At 58.5% G+C, this 20,686-nt stretch overlaps 1 protein-coding gene across 1 annotated transcript in view; it reads right to left on the reverse strand.

Annotated features, from left to right (window-relative positions):
- The window catches only part of LOC144954195 (heterogeneous nuclear ribonucleoprotein Q-like), a gene marked incomplete at its 3' end in the record, with an annotated part of 41,861 nt that extends 21,412 nt beyond the window's left edge, over window positions 1-20,449 (reverse strand). Inside the window, exons 1-3 of the mRNA XM_078884754.1 lie at window positions 20,336-20,449; window positions 12,920-13,027; window positions 2,780-2,893 (exon numbers count right to left, since the gene is read on the reverse strand). Coding sequence (XP_078740880.1) covers window positions 2,780-2,893; window positions 12,920-13,000 — 195 coding nt within the window. The remainder of the gene's footprint in view (window positions 1-2,779; window positions 2,894-12,919; window positions 13,028-20,335) is intronic.
- Between the last annotated feature and the right edge of the window lie 237 nt (window positions 20,450-20,686).

Genomic DNA, 20,686 nt, shown 5'->3' on the forward strand with positions numbered 1-20,686 from the left:
AACACCTGGGGGGGGAGGGTGAGAGAGTGAGAGAGTGAGTGAGTGAGGGGAGAGAGAGGGTGAGTGGGGGAGAGAGGGTGGGTGAGAGAGGGAGAGAGAGGGGAGAGTGAGTGAGTGAGTGAGGGGAGAGAGAGGGTGGGTGAGAGAGGGAGAGAGAGGGGAGAGTGAGGGGAGAGTGAGTGAGTGAGTGAGGGGAGAGAGAGGGTGAGTGGGGCCGGCTTTCTCCAGCACCGGCACCAGCTCATCCTCGTACATGTCCCTGGGGATCTTACCCACAAACACCTGGGGGGGGAGGGTGAGAGAGTGAGAGAGTGAGTGAGTGAGGGGAGAGAGAGGGTGAGTGGGGGAGAGAGGGTGGGTGAGAGAGGGAGAGAGAGGGGAGAGTGAGGGGAGAGAGAGTGAGTGAGTGAGGGGAGAGTGGGTGAGTGGAGACGGCTTTCTCCAGCACAGGCACCAGCTCATCCTCGTACATGTCCCTGGGGATCTTACCCACAAACACCTGGGGGGGGAGGGTGAGAGAGTGAGAGAGTGAGTGAGTGAGGGGAGAGAGAGGGTGAGTGGGGGAGAGAGGGTGGGTGAGAGAGGGAGAGAGAGGGGAGAGTGAGTGAGTGAGTGAGGGGAGAGAGAGGGTGGGTGAGAGAGGGAGAGAGAGGGGAGAGTGAGGGGAGAGTGAGTGAGTGAGTGAGGGGAGAGAGAGGGTGAGTGGGGCCGGCTTTCTCCAGCACCGGCACCAGCTCATCCTCGTACATGTCCCTGGGGATCTTACCCACAAACACCTGGGGGGGGAGGGTGAGAGAGGGAGAGAGAGGGGAGAGTGAGTGAGTGAGTGAGGGGAGAGAGAGGGTGAGTGGGGGAGAGAGGGTGGGTGAGAGAGGGAGAGAGAGGGGAGAGTGAGTGAGTGAGTGAGGGGAGAGAGAGGGTGGGTGAGAGAGGGAGAGAGAGGGGAGAGTGAGGGGAGAGTGAGTGAGTGAGGGGAGAGAGAGGGTGAGTGGGGGAGAGAGGGTGGGTGAGAGAGGGAGAGAGAGGGGAGAGTGAGGGGAGAGTGAGTGAGTGAGTGAGGGGAGAGAGAGGGTGAGTGGAGATGGCTTTCTCCAGCACCGGCACCAGCTCATCCTCGTACATGTCCCTGGGGATCTTACCCACAAACACCTGGGGGGGGAGGGTGAGAGAGGGAGAGAGAGGGGAGAGTGAGTGAGTGAGTGAGGGGAGAGAGAGGGTGAGTGGGGGAGAGAGGGTGGGTGAGAGAGGGAGAGAGAGGGGAGAGTGAGTGAGTGAGTGAGGGGAGAGAGGGGGGGTGAGGGGGGGGGGAGAGTACCCTACCCGATACCCGCACCCTACCCGATACCCGCACCCTACCCGATACCCTACCCAGCTACCCGTACCCTACCCGGTACCCGTACCCTACACGATACCCGTACCCTACCCGATACCCGTACCCTACCCGTACCCAGCCGGGTACGGGTAGGGTACGGGTATCGGGTACCCGATTGCGACCTCTGGGATGAAGCCACGTTGCAGCAGGCGCGGGTGGGTTGATTCTAGCAACTTGAATCGTGAGAAGAGACAAGACGTTGGGAAATGAGTGACACACGGTGACTCACGGCCTACCCGTACCCAGCCGTACCAGGGTCGCAAACGGGTACCCGGTTGCGACCTCTGATGTGGAGTGACGGATGTTAGTGCCTCATCATAGTAGCAAATCTCTCTCTCCGTGGCTCTCTCTGTGTGCGTGTCTCTGTGCGTGTCTCTGTGTGTGTGTGTGTCTCTGTGTGTGTGTGTCTCTGTGTGTGTGTGTGTGTCTCTTCGCCGGTTGGAAACATTGAGGCTGGCCCGCCTACGATCCATCCTGGGTTTAACCTGCAGGCTGGATTGTGTGAGGAGCTCACGAGTCCTTGAAAGATCTGGGCAAAGTCCCATCGGTGAGCTCCTCCGGCAGGCAAGGCTGCGTTGGCTGGGTCATGTAGCCCACATGCCCAGCCACCGCATGCCCAGCCACCGCATGCCCAAACAGCTTTTGTTCGGCCGGATCGAGGGGGCTAAACGGGCGCGGCACGGGCTAGAGAAGAGATGGAGTGATGTGGTACAGGAGGACGTGGAGCTGAGTGGACTTGCCGATGACTGGTACCAGCGGTGTCAAGATCGGCCTCAGTGGAGGAGGCTCGTGAAGGACGCTACTGGGCAGTTGGAGGCAGTCGCCCTCCAACAACAACGGAGGGCGGAGGAGCGACGCTCACAACAACGAGCGGAGCGCCGGGTGGCTAAAGCACAGCAAGTTGGCACAGTAGGGGGCACAGGTGGTGCATCAGCCAGTCATCTCGGTCATCTCGGTCAGTCGACCCGTGGCACCTGCTGGGTCTGCCCCGTGACCTCCTGCCAGCGGGCGTTCCACACTTCACGTGGCCTCAAGGTGCACATGGCCTGGCACAAGCGTCGTGGTGACGTCACCGCCACTTAGTGGCGAATGGCGGTTGTTGTTGTCTCTGTGTGTGTGTGTCTCTGTGTGTGTGTGTCTCTGTGTGTGTGTGTCTCTGTGTGTGTGTCTGTGTGTGTGTCTCTGTGCATCTCTCTCTGTGTGTGTCTGTGTGTGTGTCTGTGTGTGTGTGTGTCTCTGTGTGTGTGTCTCTGTGCGTCTCTCTCTGTGTCTCTGTGTGTGTGTGTCTCTGTGTGTGTCTCTGTGTCTGTGTATCTCTGTGTGTGTGTGTATCTCTGTGTGTGTGTGTATCTCTGTGTGTGTGTGTATCTCTGTGTGTGTGTCTGTCTCTCCGCGTCTCTGCCCCACCTCTGTGCCGTTGGGGGGGGCCCCCCCCGAGTGGACGCTGGTGGGGGGCGGCCCCCCGTACTTGCGCTGCCCCGTGGTCACGTCCAGAGTGTAGCCCGTGCGGTCCAGAAGCTCCTACACACACACACAGTCACACACAGTCAGTCAGATAGTCACAGACACACACACACAGTCAGTCAGTCACACACAGTCAGTCGGTGGTCACATCCAGAGTGTAGCCCGTGCGGTCCAGAAGCTCCTACACACACACACAGTCACACACAGTCACACACAGTCACACACACAGTCACACACAGTCACACACATAGATAGAGTCACACACAGACACACAGTCAGTCAGTCAGTCGGTGGTCACGTCCAGAGTGTAGCCCGTGCGGTCCAGAAGCTCCTACACACACACACAGTCACACACAGTCACACACAGTCACACACATAGATAGAGTCACACACAGACACACAGTCAGTCAGTCAGTCGGTGGTCACGTCCAGAGTGTAGCCCGTGCGGTCCAGAAGCTCCTACACACAGTCACACACAGTCACACACAGTCAGTCAGATAGTCACAGACACACACACACAGTCAGTCAGTCACTCACACACAGTCAGTCGGTGGTCACATCCAGAGTGTAGCCCGTGCGGTCCAGAAGCTCCTACACACACACACAGTCACACACAGTCACACACAGTCACACACATAGATAGAGTCACACACAGACACACAGTCAGTCAGTCAGTCGGTGGTCACGTCCAGAGTGTAGCCCGTGCGGTCCAGAAGCTCCTACACACAGTCACACACAGTCACACACAGTCAGTCAGATAGTCACAGACACACACACACAGATAGATAGTCACACAGTCACACACACACAGTCACACACAGTCACACACACACACAGTCACACACAGTCACACACACACAGTCACACACAGTCAGTCAGATAGTCACAGACACACACACACAGATAGATAGTCACACAGTCACACACACACAGTCACACACAGTCACACACACACACAGTCACACACAGTCACACACACACAGTCACACACAGTCAGTCAGATAGTCACAGACACACACACACAGTCAGTCAGTCACTCACACACAGTCAGTCGGTGGTCACATCCAGAGTGTAGCCCGTGCGGTCCAGAAGCTCCTACACACACACACAGTCACACACACACAGTCACACACAGTCAGTCAGATAGTCACAGACACACACAGTCAGTCACTCAGTCACACACAGTCACACACACACAGTCACACACACACAGTCACACACAGTCACACGCACACACACAGAGTCACACACAGAGAGTCACTCAGTCAGTGAGTCACTCAGTCAGTCAGTCACTCAGTCTGTCAGTCAGTGACTCACTCAGTCACGTCCAGAAGCTCCTACGCGCACACACACGCACAGAAAGAGTCACTCAGTCAGTCACTCTGTGACTCACTCACTCAGTCAGTCAGCCAGTCACTCAGTCAGTGAGTCACTCAGTCACTGTCACTCACTCAGTCACTCACTCACTCTGTCACTCACTCAGTCACTCACTCAATCAGTCAGTCACTGAGTCACTCAGTCAGTCAGTCACTCAGCGAGTCACCAAGTCAGTCACTCACTCAGTCAATCACTCAGTCAGTCACTGAGTCAGTCACTGAGTCAGTCACTGAGTCAGTCACTCACTGAGTCAGTCAGTCACTCAGCGAGTCACTGAGTCAGTCACTCACTCAGTCAGTCACTGAGTCAGTCACTCAGTCAGTCACTCAGCGAGCCACCAAGTCAGTCACTCACTCAGTCAATAACTCAGTCAGTCACTGAGTCACTCAGTCAGTCAGTCACTCAGCGAGCCACCAAGTCAGTCACTCACTCAGTCACTCACTCAGTCAGTCACTGAGTCACTCAGTCAGTCAGTCACTCAGCGAGTCACCAAGTCAGTCACTCACTCAGTCAATCACTCACTCAGTCACTGAGTCACTCACTCAGTCAGTCACTGAGTCACTCAGTCAGTCACTCAGCGATTCACCAAGTCAGTCACTCACTCAGTCACCGAGTCACTCACTCAGTCACTCAGCGAGTCACCAAGTCAGTCACTCACTCAGTCACTCACTCAGCGAGTCACCAAGTCAGTCACTCACTCAGTCACTGAGTCAGTCACTCAGTCAGTCACTCAGCGAGTCACCAAGTCAGTCACTCACTCAGGCAATCACTCAGTCAGTCACTGAGTCACTCAGTCAGTCAGTCACTCAGCGAGTCACCAAGTCAGCCACTCACTCAGTCAATCACTCAGTCAGTCACCCAGCGAGTCACCAAGTCAGTCACTCACTCAGTCAGTCACTCAGTCAGTCACTGAGTCACTGAGTCAGTCACTCAGCGAGTCACCAAGTCAGTCACTCACTCAGTCAATCACTCAGTCAGTCACTGAGTCACTCACTCAGTCAGTCACTCAGCGAGTCACCAAGTCAGTCACTCACTCAGTCAATCACTCAGTCAGTCACTGAGTCACTCACTCAGTCAGTCACTCAGCGAGTCACCAAGTCAGTCACTCACTCAGTCACTCACTTAGTCAGTCACTCAGTCAGTCACTGAGTCACTCAGTCAGTCAGTCACTCAGCGAGTCACCAAGTCAGTCACTCACTCAGTCAATCACTCACTCAGTCACTGAGTCACTCACTCAGTCAGTCACTCAGCGAGTCACCAAGTCAGTCACTCACTCAGTCAATCACTCAGTCAGTCACTGAGTCACTCACTCAGTCAGTCACTCAGCGAGTCACCAAGTCAGTCACTCACTCAGTCAATCACTCAGTCAGTCACTGAGTCACTCAGTCAGTCAGTCACTCAGCGAGTCACCAAGTCAGTCACTCACTCAGTCACTCACTTAGTCAGTCACTCAGTCAGTCACTCAGTCAGTCACTCAGCGAGTCACCAAGTCAGTCACTCACTCAGTCAATCACTCAGTCAGTCACTGAGTCACTCACTCAGTCAGTCACTCAGCGAGTCACCAAGTCAGTCACTCACTCAGTCACTCACTTAGTCAGTCACTCAGTCAGTCACTCAGTCAGTCACTCAGCGAGTCACCAAGTCAGTCACTCACTCAGTAAATCACTCAGTCATTCACTGAGTGACTCACTCAGTCAGTCACTCAGCGAGTCACCAAGTCAGTCACTCACTCAGTCACCGAGTCACTCACTCAGTCAGTCACTCAGCGAGTCACCAAGTCAGTCACTCACTCAGTCAATCACTCAGTCAGTCACTGAGTCACTCAGTCAGTCACTCAGCGATTCACCAAGTCAGTCACTCACTCAGTCACCGAGTCACTCACTCAGTCACTCAGCGAGTCACCAAGTCAGTCACTCACTCAGTCACTCACTCAGCGAGTCACCAAGTCAGTCACTCACTCAGTCACTGAGTCAGTCACTCAGTCAGTCACTCAGCGAGTCACCAAGTCAGTCACTCACTCAGGCAATCACTCAGTCAGTCACTGAGTCACTCAGTCAGTCAGTCACTCAGCGAGTCACCAAGTCAGCCACTCACTCAGTCAATCACTCAGTCAGTCACCCAGCGAGTCACCAAGTCAGTCACTCACTCAGTCACTCACTCAGTCAGTCACTCAGCGAGTCACTCAGTCAGTCACTCAGTCAGTCACTGAGTCAGTCACTGAGTCAGTCACTGAGTCAGTCACTCAGCGAGTCACCAAGTCAGTCACTCACTCAGTCACTCACTCAGTCAGTCACCCAGCGAGTCACCAAGTCAGTCACTCACTCAGTCAGTCACTCAGTCAGTCACTGAGTCACTCAGTCAGTCACTCAGCGAGTCACCAAGTCAGTCACTCACTCAGTCAATCACTCACTCAGTCACTGAGTCACTCACTCAGTCAGTCACTCAGCGAGTCACTCAGTCAGTCACTCACTCAGTCAATCACTCACTCAGTCAGTCACTCAGTCAGTCACTCAGTGGGTCACTCAGTGGGTCACTCAGTGGGTCACTCAGTGGGTCACTCAGTGGGTCACTCAGTCAGTCACTCAGTGGGTCACTCAGTCAGTCACTCAGTGGGTCACTCAGTCACTCACTCAGTCAGTCACTCAGTCAGTCACTCAGTCAGTCACTCAGTCGGTCACTCAGTGGGTCACTCAGTGGGTCACTCAGTGGGTCACTCAGTGGGTCACTCAGTGGGTCACTCAGTGGGTCACTCAGTGGGTCACTCAGTGGGTCACTCAGTGGGTCACTCAGTGGGTCACTCAGTCACTCACTCAGTCAGTCACTCAGTCAGTCACTCAGTGGGTCACTCAGTCACTCACTCAGTCAGTCACTCAGTCAGTCACTCAGTGGGTCACTCAGTGGGTCACTCAGTGGGTCACTCAGTGGGTCACTCAGTGGGTCACTCTGTGGGTCACTCTGTGGGTCACTCTGTGGGTCACTCTGTGGGTCACTCAGTCACTCACTCAGTCACTCACTCAGCGAGTCACCAAGTCAGTCACTCACTCAGTCAGTCACTCAGTCAGTCACTGAGTCACTCACTCAGTCACTCAGCGACTGGCAGCCTCTCCTCCGCCGCAGCAGCAGCGAGCGTTCGAACATTCAACGTGGCCACACGAAGCGGCTTTTCGTTGTTTCTGGAGGAGCCCCGGGGGGTGAAGATTCAGTCTCCTGGCTCCGACGAATGGGGGTTTTTGGCCAGGAGACTTGGGGCTCAGCGAGACATTTAACTCGCGTCTAAGTTGGGGCTTCAATTGGAGGTGTTAGCAGCGTCCCCCCCCCCCCCCCCCCCCCCCCCGTTGCCTGTGGTGGCTACGAACGCGATTGAGGGGAAAAGGCAAAACGGAATTGGCCCTAATTCTAGATGTGAAGCTTTCGCGACTGAAAGGAATCACATTCGTAGGTTTTTTTCGGGAAAGTCACCGTGTGGGTAAAACATCAAAATTAACGAAAATAAAATAAAAAAACTAAAACACAAAAATCACGACGACGTTTCGGAGGCAACACGAGCCTCCGTCGGCAGGTGCGACCGTCACAGCCGAATCAAGATGCAGCTAATTCGGCTGCGACGGTTCATGCAGCTAATTCGGCTGCGACGGTTCATGCAGCTAATTCGGCTGCGACGGTTCATGCAGCTAATTCGGCTGCGACGGTTCATGCAGCTAATTCGGCTGCGACGGTTCATGCAGCTAATTCGGCTGCGACGGTTCATGCAGCTAATTCGGCTGCGACGGTTCATGCAGCTAATTCGGCTGCGACGGTTCATGCAGCTAATTCGGCTGCGACGGTTCATGCAGCTAATTCGGCTGCGACGGTTCATGCAGCTAATTCGGCTGCGACGGTTCATGCAGCTAATTCGGCTGCGACGGTTCATGCAGCTAATTCGGCTGCGACGGTTCATGCAGCTAATTCGGCTGCGACGGTTCATGCAGCTAATTCGGCTGCGACGGTTCATGCAGCTAATTCGGCTGCGACGGTTCATGCAGCTAATTCGGCTGCGACGGTTCATGCAGCTAATTCGGCTGCGACGGTTCATGCAGCTAATTCGGCTGCGACGGTTCATGCAGCTAATTCGGCTGCGACGGTTCATGCAGCTAATTTGGCTGCGACGGTTCATGCAGCTAATTCGGCTGCGACGGTTCATGCAGCTAATACGGCTGCGACGGTTCATGCAGCTAATTCGGCTGCGACGGTTCATGCAGCTAATTCGGCTGCGACGGTTCATGCAGCTAATTCGGCTGTGACGGTTCATGCAGCTAATTCGGCTGCGACGGTTCATGCAGCTAATTCGGCTGTGACGGTTCATGCAGCTAATTCGGCTGCGACGGTTCATGCAGCTAATTCGGCTGCGACGGTTCATGCAGCTAATTCGGCTGTGACGGTTCATGCAGCTAATTCGGCTGCGACGGTTCATGCAGCTAATTCGGCTGCGACGGTTCATGCAGCTAATTCGGCTGTGACGGTTCATGCAGCTAATTCGGCTGCGACGGTTCATGCAGCTAATTCGGCTGTGACGGTCCCACCTGATGACGGAGACTCGTGTTGCCTCCGAAATGTCGTCGTGATTTTTGTGTTTTTATATTTTATTTTAATTAAGTTTGATGTGTTACCCACACGGTGACTTTACCGAAAAAAACCTTAACAATACGGAATTGGCCGTTCGCGCCTCCACAGTGGCATCGCTTGCATCCTCCACAGGGTTTGCCATCTGGCACCGCACGGACGCACTGACAGCGAATCACTCGGTCAGTCACTACGTCAAGCCACTCCATCCACGAGAGAGACACGGGGAGAGAGAGACACGGGGAGAGAGACACGGGGAGAGAGACACGGGGGGGGGACACGGGGGGGGGGGGGAGACACGGGGAGAGAGAGACACGGGGAGAGAGACACGGGGAGAGAGAGACACGGGGGGGGGACACGGGGGGAGAGAGACACGGGGAGAGAGAGACACGGGGGGGGGACACGGGGGGGGGTGGGAGACACGGGGAGAGACACAGGGAGAGAGACACGGGGGGAGGGGGGGAGGAGACACTGGGGGGGAGAGAGAGACACGGGGAGAGAGACACGGGGAGAGAGACGCGGGGAGAGAGACAGGGGGAGAGAGAGACACGGGGAGAGAGAGACACGGGGGGAGAGACACGGGGAGAGAGACACGGGGAGAGAGACACGGGGAGAGAGACACGGGGAGAGAGAGACACGGGGAGAGAGAGACACGGGGAGAGAGAGACACGGGGAGAGAGAGACACGGGGAGAGAGAGACACGGGGAGAGAGAGACACGGGGAGAGAGAGACACGGGGAGAGAGACACGGGGGGAGAGACACGGGGAGAGAGAGACACGGGGAGAGAGAGAGACACGGGGAGAGAGACACGGGGAGAGAGAGAAACGGGGAGAGAGAGACACGGGGAGAGAGAGACACGGGGAGAGAGAGACACGGGGAGAGAGACACACGGGGAGAGAGACACGGGGAGAGAGACACGGGGAGAGAGACACGGGGGGGGACACGGGGGGGGGGGGGGGAGACACGGGGAGAGAGAGACACGGGGAGAGAGACACGGGGAGAGAGAGACACGGGGGGGGGGGGACACGGGGGGAGAGAGACACGGGGAGAGAGAGACACGGGGGGGGGACACGGGGGGGGGTGGGAGACACGGGGAGAGACACAGGGAGAGAGACACGGGGGGAGGGGGGGAGGAGACACTGGGGGGGAGAGAGAGACACGGGGAGAGAGACACGGGGAGAGAGACGCGGGGAGAGAGACAGGGGGAGAGAGAGACACGGGGAGAGAGAGACACGGGGGGAGAGACACGGGGAGAGAGACACGGGGAGAGAGACACGGGGAGAGAGACACGGGGAGAGAGAGACACGGGGAGAGAGAGACACGGGGAGAGAGAGACACGGGGAGAGAGAGACACGGGGAGAGAGAGACACGGGGAGAGAGAGACACGGGGAGAGAGAGACACGGGGAGAGAGACACGGGGGGAGAGACACGGGGAGAGAGAGACACGGGGAGAGAGAGAGACACGGGGAGAGAGACACACGGGGAGAGAGAGACACGGGGAGAGAGAGACACGGGGAGAGAGAGACACGGGGAGAGAGAGACACGGGGAGAGAGAGACACGGGGAGAGAGAGACACGGGGAGAGAGAGACACGGGGAGAGAGAGACACGGGGAGAGAGAGACACGGGGAGAGAGACACGGAGAGAGAGACACGGGGAGAGAGCGACACGGGGAGAGAGAGACACGGGGAGAGAGAGACACGGGGAGAGAGAGACACGGGGAGAGAGACACGGGGAGATAGAGACACGGGGAGATAGAGACACGGGGGGGAGAGAGAGACACGGGGAGAGAGAGACACGGGGAGAGAGAGACACGGGGAGAGAGACACGGGGAGAGAGACACGGGGAGAGAGACACGGGGAGAGACACGGGGAGAGAGAGACACGGGGAGAGAGAGACACGGGAAGAGAGACACGGGGAGAGAGACACGGGGAGAGAGAGACACGGGGAGAGAGACACGGGCAGAGAGAGACACGGGGAGAGAGACACGGGGAGAGAGAGACACGGGGAGAGAGAGACACGGGGAGAGAGAGACACGGGGGGAGAGACACGGGGAGAGAGACACGGGGGGAGAGAGACACGGGGAGAGAGAGACACGGGGGGAGAGAGACACGGGGAGAGAGACACGGGGAGAGAGAGACACGGGGAGAGAGAGACACGGGGGGAGAGACACGGGGAGAGAGACACGGGGAGAGAGACACGGGGAGAGAGACACGGGGAGAGAGAGACACGGGGAGAGAGAGACACGGGGAGAGAGACACGGGGAGAGAGACACGGGGAGAGAGAGACACGGGGAGAGAGACACGGGCAGAGAGAGACACGGGGAGAGAGACACGGGGAGAGAGAGACACGGGGAGAGAGAGACACGGGGAGAGAGAGACACGGGGAGAGAGAGACACGGGGAGAGAGAGACACGGGGAGAGAGACACGGGGAGAGACACGGGGAGAGAGAGACACGGGGAGAGAGAGACACGGGGAGAGAGAGACACGGGGAGAGAGAGACACGGGGAGAGAGACACGGGGAGAGAGACACGGGGAGAGACACGGGGAGAGAGAGACACGGGGAGAGAGAGACACGGGGAGAGAGAGACACGGGGGGAGAGACACGGGGAGACACGGGGGGAGAGACACACGGGGGGGGGGAGACACAGGGAGAGAGACACGGGGAGAGAGAGGCACGGGGAGAGAGACACGGGGAGAGAGACACGGGGAGAGAGACACGGGCAGAGAGAGACACGGGCAGAGAGAGACACGGGGAGAGAGACACGGGGAGAGAGAGACACGGGGGGAGAGAGACACGGGGGGGGGGGAGACACGGGGAGAGAGAGAGACACGGGGGGAGAGAGACACGGGGAGAGAGAGACACGGGGGGAGAGAGACACGGGGGGAGAGAGACACGGGGGGAGAGAGACACGGGGAGAGAGAGACACGGGGGGAGAGACACGGGGAGAGAGACACGGGGGGAGAGAGACACGGGGGGAGAGACACGGGGAGAGAGACACGGGGAGAGAGAGACACTGGGGGAGAGACACGGGGAGAGAGACGCGGGGAGAGAGAGACACTGGGAGAGAGACACGGGGGGGAGAGACACGGGGGGAGAGAGACACGGGGGGAGAGAGACACGGGGGGAGAGACACGGGGAGAGAGACACGGGGAGAGAGAGACACTGGGGGAGAGACACGGGGAGAGAGACGCGGGGAGAGAGAGACACTGGGAGAGAGACACGGGGGGGAGAGACACGGGGGGAGAGAGACACGGGGGGAGAGAGAGACACGGGGAGAGAGAGACACGGGGGGGAGACCCGGGGGGAGAGAAAGACACAGGGAGAGAGACACGGGGGGAGAGACACGGGGGGAGAGAGACAGACAGTAAGGGAGTCTCTCTGTGGCCTCAGGGTAATGATTACTCCATCACAGAGACTCAGTCGAAAGATGGTGAAAGAGTTGCTCATCACCGGCCACTCGGAGACACGGGGAGAGAGACACGGGGAGACACAGGGAGAGAGAGAGACACGGGGAGAGAGACACGGGGAGAGAGAGAGACACGGGGAGAGAGACACAGGTAGAGAGACACGGGAAGACACGGGGAGAGAGACACGGGGAGAGAGACACGGGAAGACACGGGGAGAGAGACACGGGGAGAGAGACACGGGGAGAGAGACACGGGGAGAGAGAGAGACACGGGGAGAGAGACTCAGGTAGAGAGACACGGGGAGAGAGAGACACGGGGAGAGAGACACGGGGTGACATGGTGGGGACACGGGGAGACACGGGGAGAGAGAAAGACACGGGGAGAGACACAGGGAGAGAGACACGGGGGGGGACACGGGGGGAGGGGGGGAGGAGACACTGGGGGGGAGAGAGAGACACGGGGAGAGAGACACGGGGAGAGAGACACGGGGAGAAAGACACGGGGAGAGGGACACGGGGAGACGGGGGGAGAGAGACACGGGGAGAGAGACACGGGGAGAGAGACACGGGGAGACGGACACGGGGGGAGGGACACGGGGAGACGGGGGGAGAGAGACACGGGGAGAGAGACACGGGGAGACGTGGGGAGAGAGACACGGGGAGTGACTTTGCTCGCGTGCCGAGGAGCTCCCCGGGTACCTTTATCTTTGCTTCGTCGGGGCCTTTGCTGACATCGGGAACTTTCCTTCCCTGCTTCTCCCTCTGCCGGTAGGTCTTCATGACCCCGCAGAGAAACGCACTCTTGTTCTGTGAGACAGAGAGAGACACGGGGAGAGACACGGTGAGAGAGACACGGGGAGAGAGACACGGGGAGAGAGAGAGAGACACGGGGAGAGAGTGAGAGAGACACGGGGAGAGAGAGAGACACGGTGAGAGACACGGTGAGAGAGACACGGGGAGAGAGACACGGGGAGAGAGAGAGAGACACGGGGAGAGAGTGAGAGAGACACGGGGAGAGAGAGAGACACGGTGAGAGACACGGTGAGAGAGACACGGGGAGAGAGAGACACGGTGAAAGAGAGAGACACGGGGGAGAGAGTGAGAGAGACACGGGGAGAGAGAGACACGGGGAGAGAGAGACACGGGGAGAGACAGACACGGTGAAAGAGAGAGACACGGGGGAGAGAGTGAGAGAGACACGGGGAGAGAGAGACACGGGGAGAGAGAGAGACACGGGGAGAGACACGGTGAGAGAGACACGGTGAGAAAGACACGGGGAGAGAGACACGGGGAGAGAGAGAGACACGGGGAGAGAGACACGGTGAGAGAGAGAGACACGGGGAGAGAGACACGGTGAGAGAGAGAGCGAGCGAGCGAGAGATTTAGCGAGAGAGCGAGGGTTACATGAAGCCCCGTTAAAAAAAAAAAACATTTTACGAAATGATGAACGAAGCAAAGTGCCGAATACACCGAGCATCTTCTTGTTTCCACGGAACGAAAAAAAAGAAAGAGGGAGACACGGGGAGAGACACGGGGAGAGACACGGGGAGAGAGAGACACGGTGAGAGAGAGAGACACGGTGAGAGAGAGAGACACGGTGAGAGAGAGACACGGGGAGAGAGAGACACGGGGAGAGACACGGGGAGAGAGAGACACGGGGAGAGACACGGGGAGAGAGAGACACGGGGAGAGAGAGAGACACGGGGAGAGAGAGAGACACGGGGAGAGAGAGACACGGGGAGAGAGAGACACGGGGAGAGAGAGACACGGGGAGAGAGAGACACGGGGAGAGAGAGACACGAGGAGAGAGAGACACGGGGAGAGAGAGACACGGGGAGAGAGAGACACGGGGAGAGAGAGAGAGACACGGGGAGAGAGAGACACGGGGAGAGAGAGACACGGGGAGAGAGAGAGACACGGGGAGAGAGAGAGACACGGGGAGAGAGAGACACGGGAAGAGAGACACGGAGAGAGAGACACGGGGAGAGAGACACGGAGAGAGAGACACGGGGAGAGAGAGACACGTGAGAGACACGGGGAGAGAGACACGGGGAGAGAGACACGGGGAGAGACACGGGGAGAGAGAGACACAGGGAGAGGGAGAGAGACACAGGGAGAGAGACACGGGGAGAGAGAGAGACACGGTGAGAGACACGGGGAGAGAGAGACACGGGGAGAGACACGGGGAGAGAGAGAGACACGGGGAGAGAGAGACACGGTGAGAGACACGGTGAGAGAGAGACACGGGGAGAGACACGGGGAGAGAGAGAGACACGGGGAGAGACAGACACAGGGAGAGGGAGAGAGACACGGGGAGAGAGACACGGGGAGAGAGAGAGACACGGGGAGAGACAGACACAGGGAGAGGGAGAGAGACACGGGGAGAGAGACACGGGGAGAGAGAGACACGGGGAGAGAGAGAGAGACACGGGGAGAGACACGGGGAGAGAGAGACACGGTGAGAGACACGGGGAAAGAGAGACACGGTGAGAGACACGGGGAGAGAGAGAGACACGGGGAGAGACACGTGAGAGACACGGTGAGAGAGAGACACGGGGAGAGACACGGGGAGAGAGAGAGACACGGGGAGAGGCAGACACAGGGAGAGGGAGAGAGACACGGGGAAAGAGACACGGGGAGAGAGAGAGACACGGTGAGAGACACGGGGAGAGACAGACACGGGGAGAGACACGGGGAGAGAGAGAGAGACACGGGGAGAGAGAGACACGGTGAGAGACACGGTGAGAGAGAGACACGGGGAGAGACACAGGGAGAGAGAGAGACACGGGGAGAGACAGACACAGGGAGAGGGAGAGAGACACGGGGAGAGAGACACGGGGAGAGAGAGAGACACGGGGAGAGACAGACACGGGGAGAGACACGGGGAGAGAGAGAGAGACACGGGGAGAGAGAGACACGGTGAGAGACACGGTGAGAGAGAGACACGGGGAGAGACACGGGGAGAGAGAGAGACACGGGGAGAGACAGACACAGGGAGAGGGAGAGAGACACGGGGAGAGAGACACGGGGAGAGAGAGAGACACGGGGAGAGACAGACACAGGGAGAGGGAGAGAGACACGGGGAAAGAGACACGGGGAGAGAGAGAGACACGGTGAGAGACACGGGGAGAGACAGACACGGGGAGAGACACGGGGAGAGAGAGAGAGACACGGGGAGAGAGAGATACGGTGAGAGACACGGGGAGAGAGAGACACACGGGGAGAGACACGGGGAGAGAGAGAGACACGGGGAGAGACAGACACAGGGAGAGGGAGAGAGACACGGGGAGAGAGACACGGGGAGAGAGAGACACGGGGAGAGACAGACACAGGGAGAGGGAGAGAGACACGGGGAGAGAGAGACACGGGGAGTCTCTCTGTGGCCTCAGGGTAATGATTTCCTCCATCACGGAGACTCAGTCGAAAGATGGTGAAAGAGTTACACTCATCATCGGCCACTCGGAGACACGGGGAGAGAGACACGGGGAGACGGGGAGACACGGGGAGACACGGGGAGAGAGACACGGGGAGACGGGGAGACACGGGGAGACACGGGGAGAAAGACACGGGGAGACACAGGGAGAGAGACACGGGGAGAGAGACACGGGGAGACGGGGAGACACGGGGAGACACGGGGAGAGAGACACGGGGAGACGGGGAGACACGGGGAGACACGGGGAGAGAGACACGGGGAGAGAGACACGGGGAAAGACACACGGGGAAAGAGATATGGGGAGACACGGGGAGACACGGGGAGAGAGACACGGGGAGAGAGACACGGGGAGAGAGACACGGGGAGAGAGACACGGGGAGAGAGACACGGGGAGAGAGACACGGGGAGAGAGACACGGGGGAGGTCGCTGTAGGAGTGAGTGAGTTGGCGAATGAGTGAGGGAGTCTCTCCGTATCTCTGAGTGAGTTGGTGAGCGAGTTGGTGAGTTGGTGAGCGAGTTGGTGAGTTGGTGAGCGAGTTGGTGAGTTGGTGAGCGAGTTGGCGAGCAAGTTGGTGAGCGAGTTGGTGAGTTGGTGAGCGAGTTGGTGAGCGAGTTGGTGAGCGAGGTGGTGAGTTGGTGAGCGAGTTGGTGAGTTGGCGAGCGAGTTGGTGAGCGAGTTGGTGAGCGAGTTGGTGAGCGAGGTGGTGAGTTGGTGAGCGAGTTGGTGAGTTGGCGAGCGAGTTGGCGAGCGAGTTGGTGAGCGAGTTGGTGAGTTGGTGAGCGAGTTGGCGAGCGAGTTGGTGAGTTGGTGAGCGAGTTGGTGAGCGAGTTGGTGAGCGAGGTGGTGAGTTGGTGAGCGAGTTGGTGAGCGAATTGGTGAGCGAGGTGGTGAGTTGGTGAGCGAGTTGGTGAGTTGGTGAGCGAGTTGGTGAGTTGGTGAGCGAGTTGGTGAGTTGGCGAGCGAGTTGGCGAGCGAGTTGGTGAGCGAGTTGGTGAGTTGGTGAGCGAGTTGGCGAGCGAGTTGGTGAGCGAGGTGGTGAGTTGGTGAGCGAGTTGGTGAGTTGGCGAGCGAGTTGGTGAGTTGGTGAGCGAGTTGGCGAGCGAGTTGGTGAGTTGGTGAGCGAGTTGGCGAGCGAGGTGGTGAGTTGGTGAGCGAGTTGGTGAGTTGGTGAGCGAGTTGGTGAGCGAGTTGGTGAGTTGGTGAGCGAGTTGGTGAGCGAGTTGGTGAGTTGGTGAGCGAGTTGGCGAGCGAGGTGGTGAGTTGGTGAGCGAGTTGGTGAGTTGGTGAGCGAGTTGGCGAGCGAGGTGGTGAGTTGGTGAGCGAGTTGGTGAGCGAGGTGGTGAGTTGGTGAGCGAGTTGGTGAGCGAGTTGGCGAGTTGGTGAGCGAGTTGGTGAGCGAGTTGGCGAGCGAGTTGGCGAGTTGGTGAGCGAGTTGGTGAGCGAGGTGGTGAGTTGGTGATCGAGGTGGTGAGCGAGTTGGTGAACGAGTGGGCGAGCGAGTTGGCGAGCGAGGTGGTGAGGTGGTGAGCGAGTTGGTGAGCGAGTTGGTGAGCGAGTTGGCGAGTTGGTGAGCGAGTTGGTGAGTTGGTGAGCGAGTTGGTGAGCGAGTTGGTGAGTTGGTGAGCGAGTTGGCGAGCGAGTTGGTGAGCGAGGTGGTGAGTTGGTGAGCGAGTTGGTGAGTTGGCGAGCGAGTTGGCGAGCGAGTTGGTGAGCGAGTTGGTGAGTTGGTGAGCGAGTTGGTGAGTTGGTGAGCGAGTTGGCGAGCGAGGTGGTGAGTTGGCGAGCGAGGTGGTGAGTTGGTGAGCGAGTTGGTGAGCGAGGTGGTGAGTTGGTGAGCGAGTTGGTGAGCGAGTTGGCGAGTTGGTGAGCGAGTTGGTGAGCGAGTTGGCGAGCGAGTTGGCGAGTTGGTGAGCGAGTTGGTGAGCGAGGTGGTGAGTTGGTGATCGAGGTGGTGAGCGAGTTGGTGAACGAGTGGGCGAGCGAGTTGGCGAGCGAGGTGGTGAGGTGGTGAGCGAGTTGGCGAGCGAGTTGGTGAGCGAGGTGGTGAGGTGGTGAGCGAGTTGGTGAGCGAGTTGGTGAGCGAGTTGGCGAGTTGGTGAGCGAGTTGGTGAGTTGGTGAGCGAGGTGGCGAGTTGGTGAGCGAGTTGGTGAGCGAGTTGGTGAACGAGTGGGCGAGCGAGTTGGCGAGCGAGGTGGTGAGGTGGTGAGCGAGGTGGTGAGGTGGTGAGCGAGTTGGTGAGCGAGTTGGTGAGCGAGTTGGCGAGTTGGTGAGCGAGGTGGTGAGCGAGGTGGTGAGGTGGTGAGCGAGTTGGTGAGCGAGTTGGTGAGCGAGTTGGTGAGCGAGTTGGTGAGGTGGTGAGGTGGTGAGCGAGTTGGTGAGTTGGTGAGCGAGTTGGTGAGTTGGTGAGCGAGGTGGTGAGCGAGGTGGTGAGCGAGTTGGTGAGGTGGTGAGTTGGTGAGTGAGTTGGTGAGCGAGGTGGTGAGCGAGGTGGTGAGCGAGGTGGTGAGCGAGTTGGTGAGCGAGTTGGTGAGCGAGTTGGTGAGCGAGGTGGTGAGTTGGTGAGCGAGTTGGCGAGTGAGTTGGTGAGTTGGCGAGCGAGTTGGCGAGCGAGTTGGTGAGTTGGCGAGCGAGTTGGCGAGTGAGTTGGTGAGTTGGCGAGCGAGTTGGCGAGCGAGTTGGTGAGCGAGGTGGTGAGCGAGTTGGCGAGTGAGTTGGTGAGTTGGCGAGCGAGTTGGCGAGCGAGGTGGTGAGCGAGTTGGTGAGTTGGCGAGCGAGTTGGTGAGTTGGCGAGCGAGTTGGTGAGCGAGGTGGTGAGCGAGTTGGTGAGTTGGCGAGCGAGTTGGTGAGTTGGCGAGCGAGTTGGTGAGCGAGGTGGTGAGCGAGTTGGTGAGTTGGCGAGTGAGTTGGTGAGTTGGCGAGCGAGTTGGTGAGCGAGGTGGTGAGCGAGGTGGTGAGCGAGTTGGCGAGTGAGTTGGTGAGTTGGCGAGCGAGTTGGCGAGCGAGTTGGTGAGCGAGGTGGTGAGTTGGCGAGCGAGTTGGTGAGCGAGGTGGTGAGCGAGTTGGTGAGTTGGTGAGCGAGGTGGTGAGCGAGGTGGTGAGCGAGTTGGCGAGTGAGTTGGTGAGTTGGCGAGCGAGTTGGCGAGCGAGGTGGTGAGCGAGTTGGTGAGTTGGCGAGCGAGGTGGTGAGCGAGGTGGTGAGCGAGTTGGTGAGTTGGCGAGCGAGTTGGTGAGCGAGGTGGTGAGTTGGCGAGCGAGGTGGTGAGCGAGTTGGCGAGCGAGGTGGTGAGCGAGGTGGTGAGCGAGGTGGTGAGCGAGGTGGTGAGTGAGTTGGCGAGCGAGGTGGTGAGCGAGTTGGCGAGTGAGTTGGTGAGTTGGTGAGCGAGTTGGTGAGCGAGTTGGTGAGATGGTGAGGTGGTGAGTTGGTGAGCGAGTTGGTGAGTTGGTGAGCGAGGTGGTGAGGTGGTGAGCGAGGTGGTGAGCGAGGTGGTGAGCGAGGTGGTGAGCGAGGTGGTGAGTTGGTGAGCGAGTTGGTGAGCGAGGTGGTGAGTTGGTGAGGTGGTGAGTTGGTGAGCGAGTTGGTGAGCGAGTTGGTGAGCGAGGTGGTGAGGTGGTGAGCGAGTTGGTGAGCGAGTTGGTGAGTTGGTGAGGTGGTGAGTTGGTGAGCGAGTTGGTGAGCGAGTTGGCGAGTTGGTGAGCGAGTTGGTGAGTTGGTGAGCGAGGTGGTGAGCGAGGTGGCGAGGTGGTGAGCGAGTTGGTGAGCGAGTTGGTGAGTGAGGTGGTGAGGTGGTGAGCGAGGTGGTGAGCGAGTTGGTGAGCGAGTTGGTGAGTTGGTGAGCGAGTTGGTGAGTGAGGTGGTGAGTTGGTGAGCGAGTTGGTGAGTTGGTGAGCGAGTTGGTGAGTGAGGTGGTGAGCGAGGTGGTGAGCGAGTTGGCGAGTTGGTGAGCGAGTTGGTGAGTGAGGTGGTGAGGTGGTGAGCGAGGTGGTGAGCGAGTTGGTGAGTTGGTGAGCGAGTTGGTGAGTGAGGTGGTGAGTTGGTGAGCGAGTTGGTGAGTTGGTGAGCGAGTTGGTGAGTGAGGTGGTGAGCGAGTTGGTGAGTTGGTGAGCGAGTTGGTGAGTGAGGTGGTGAGCGAGTTGGTGAGGTGGTGGTGAGTTGGTGAGCGAGTTGGTGAGTGAGGTGGCGAGTTGGTGAGTTGGTGAGCGAGTTGGTGAGTGAGGTGGTGAGCGAGTTGGTGAGTTGGTGAGCGAGTTGGTGAGCGAGTTGGTGAGTTGGTGAGCGAGTTGGTGAGGTGGTGAGCGAGTTGGTGAGTTGGTCAGCGAGTTGGTGAGTTGGTGAGCGAGTTGGTGAGTGAGGTGGTGAGCGAGTTGGTGAGGTGGTGGTGAGTTGGTGAGCGAGTTGGTGAGTGAGGTGGCGAGTTGGTGAGTTGGTGAGCGAGTTGGTGAGTGAGGTGGTGAGCGAGTTGGTGAGTTGGTGAGCGAGTTGGCGAGCGAGTTGGCGAGCGAGTTGGTGAGCGAGTTGGTGAGCGAGTTGGTGAGTTGGCGAGCGAGGTGGTGAGCGAGTTGGTGAGTGAGTTGGTGAGTGAGTTGGTGAGTGAGTTGGTGAGTGAGTTGGTGAGCGAGGTGGTGAGGTGGTGAGCGAGGTGGTGAGGTGGTGAGCGAGGTGGTGAGGTGGTGAGGGTCACCTGTACGTGCGAGAGGTCGCTGTCTCGAAACTGCTCCAGCACGGCCAACGCTCCGTCCTCGTTGAACTCCTTCAGGGCCTCCAGCGCTCGGTCATCCAGGTCCTCGTGCGCCACCGCACCTACACACAGACACACACACAGAGACACACACAGATAGATACACACACAGAGACACAGAGAGAGACAGGTAGATACACACACAGACACACACAGAGACACACACACACAGAGACACGCACAGATAGATACACACACAGACACACACAGAGACACACACACACAGAAACACACACAGATAGATACACACACAGACACACACAGAGACACACACACAGAGACACACACAGATAG

This window comes from Lampetra fluviatilis, unplaced genomic scaffold (assembly GCF_964198595.1).
Source record: "Lampetra fluviatilis unplaced genomic scaffold, kcLamFluv1.1 SCAFFOLD_802, whole genome shotgun sequence".
Taxonomy (NCBI): domain Eukaryota; kingdom Metazoa; phylum Chordata; class Hyperoartia; order Petromyzontiformes; family Petromyzontidae; genus Lampetra; species Lampetra fluviatilis.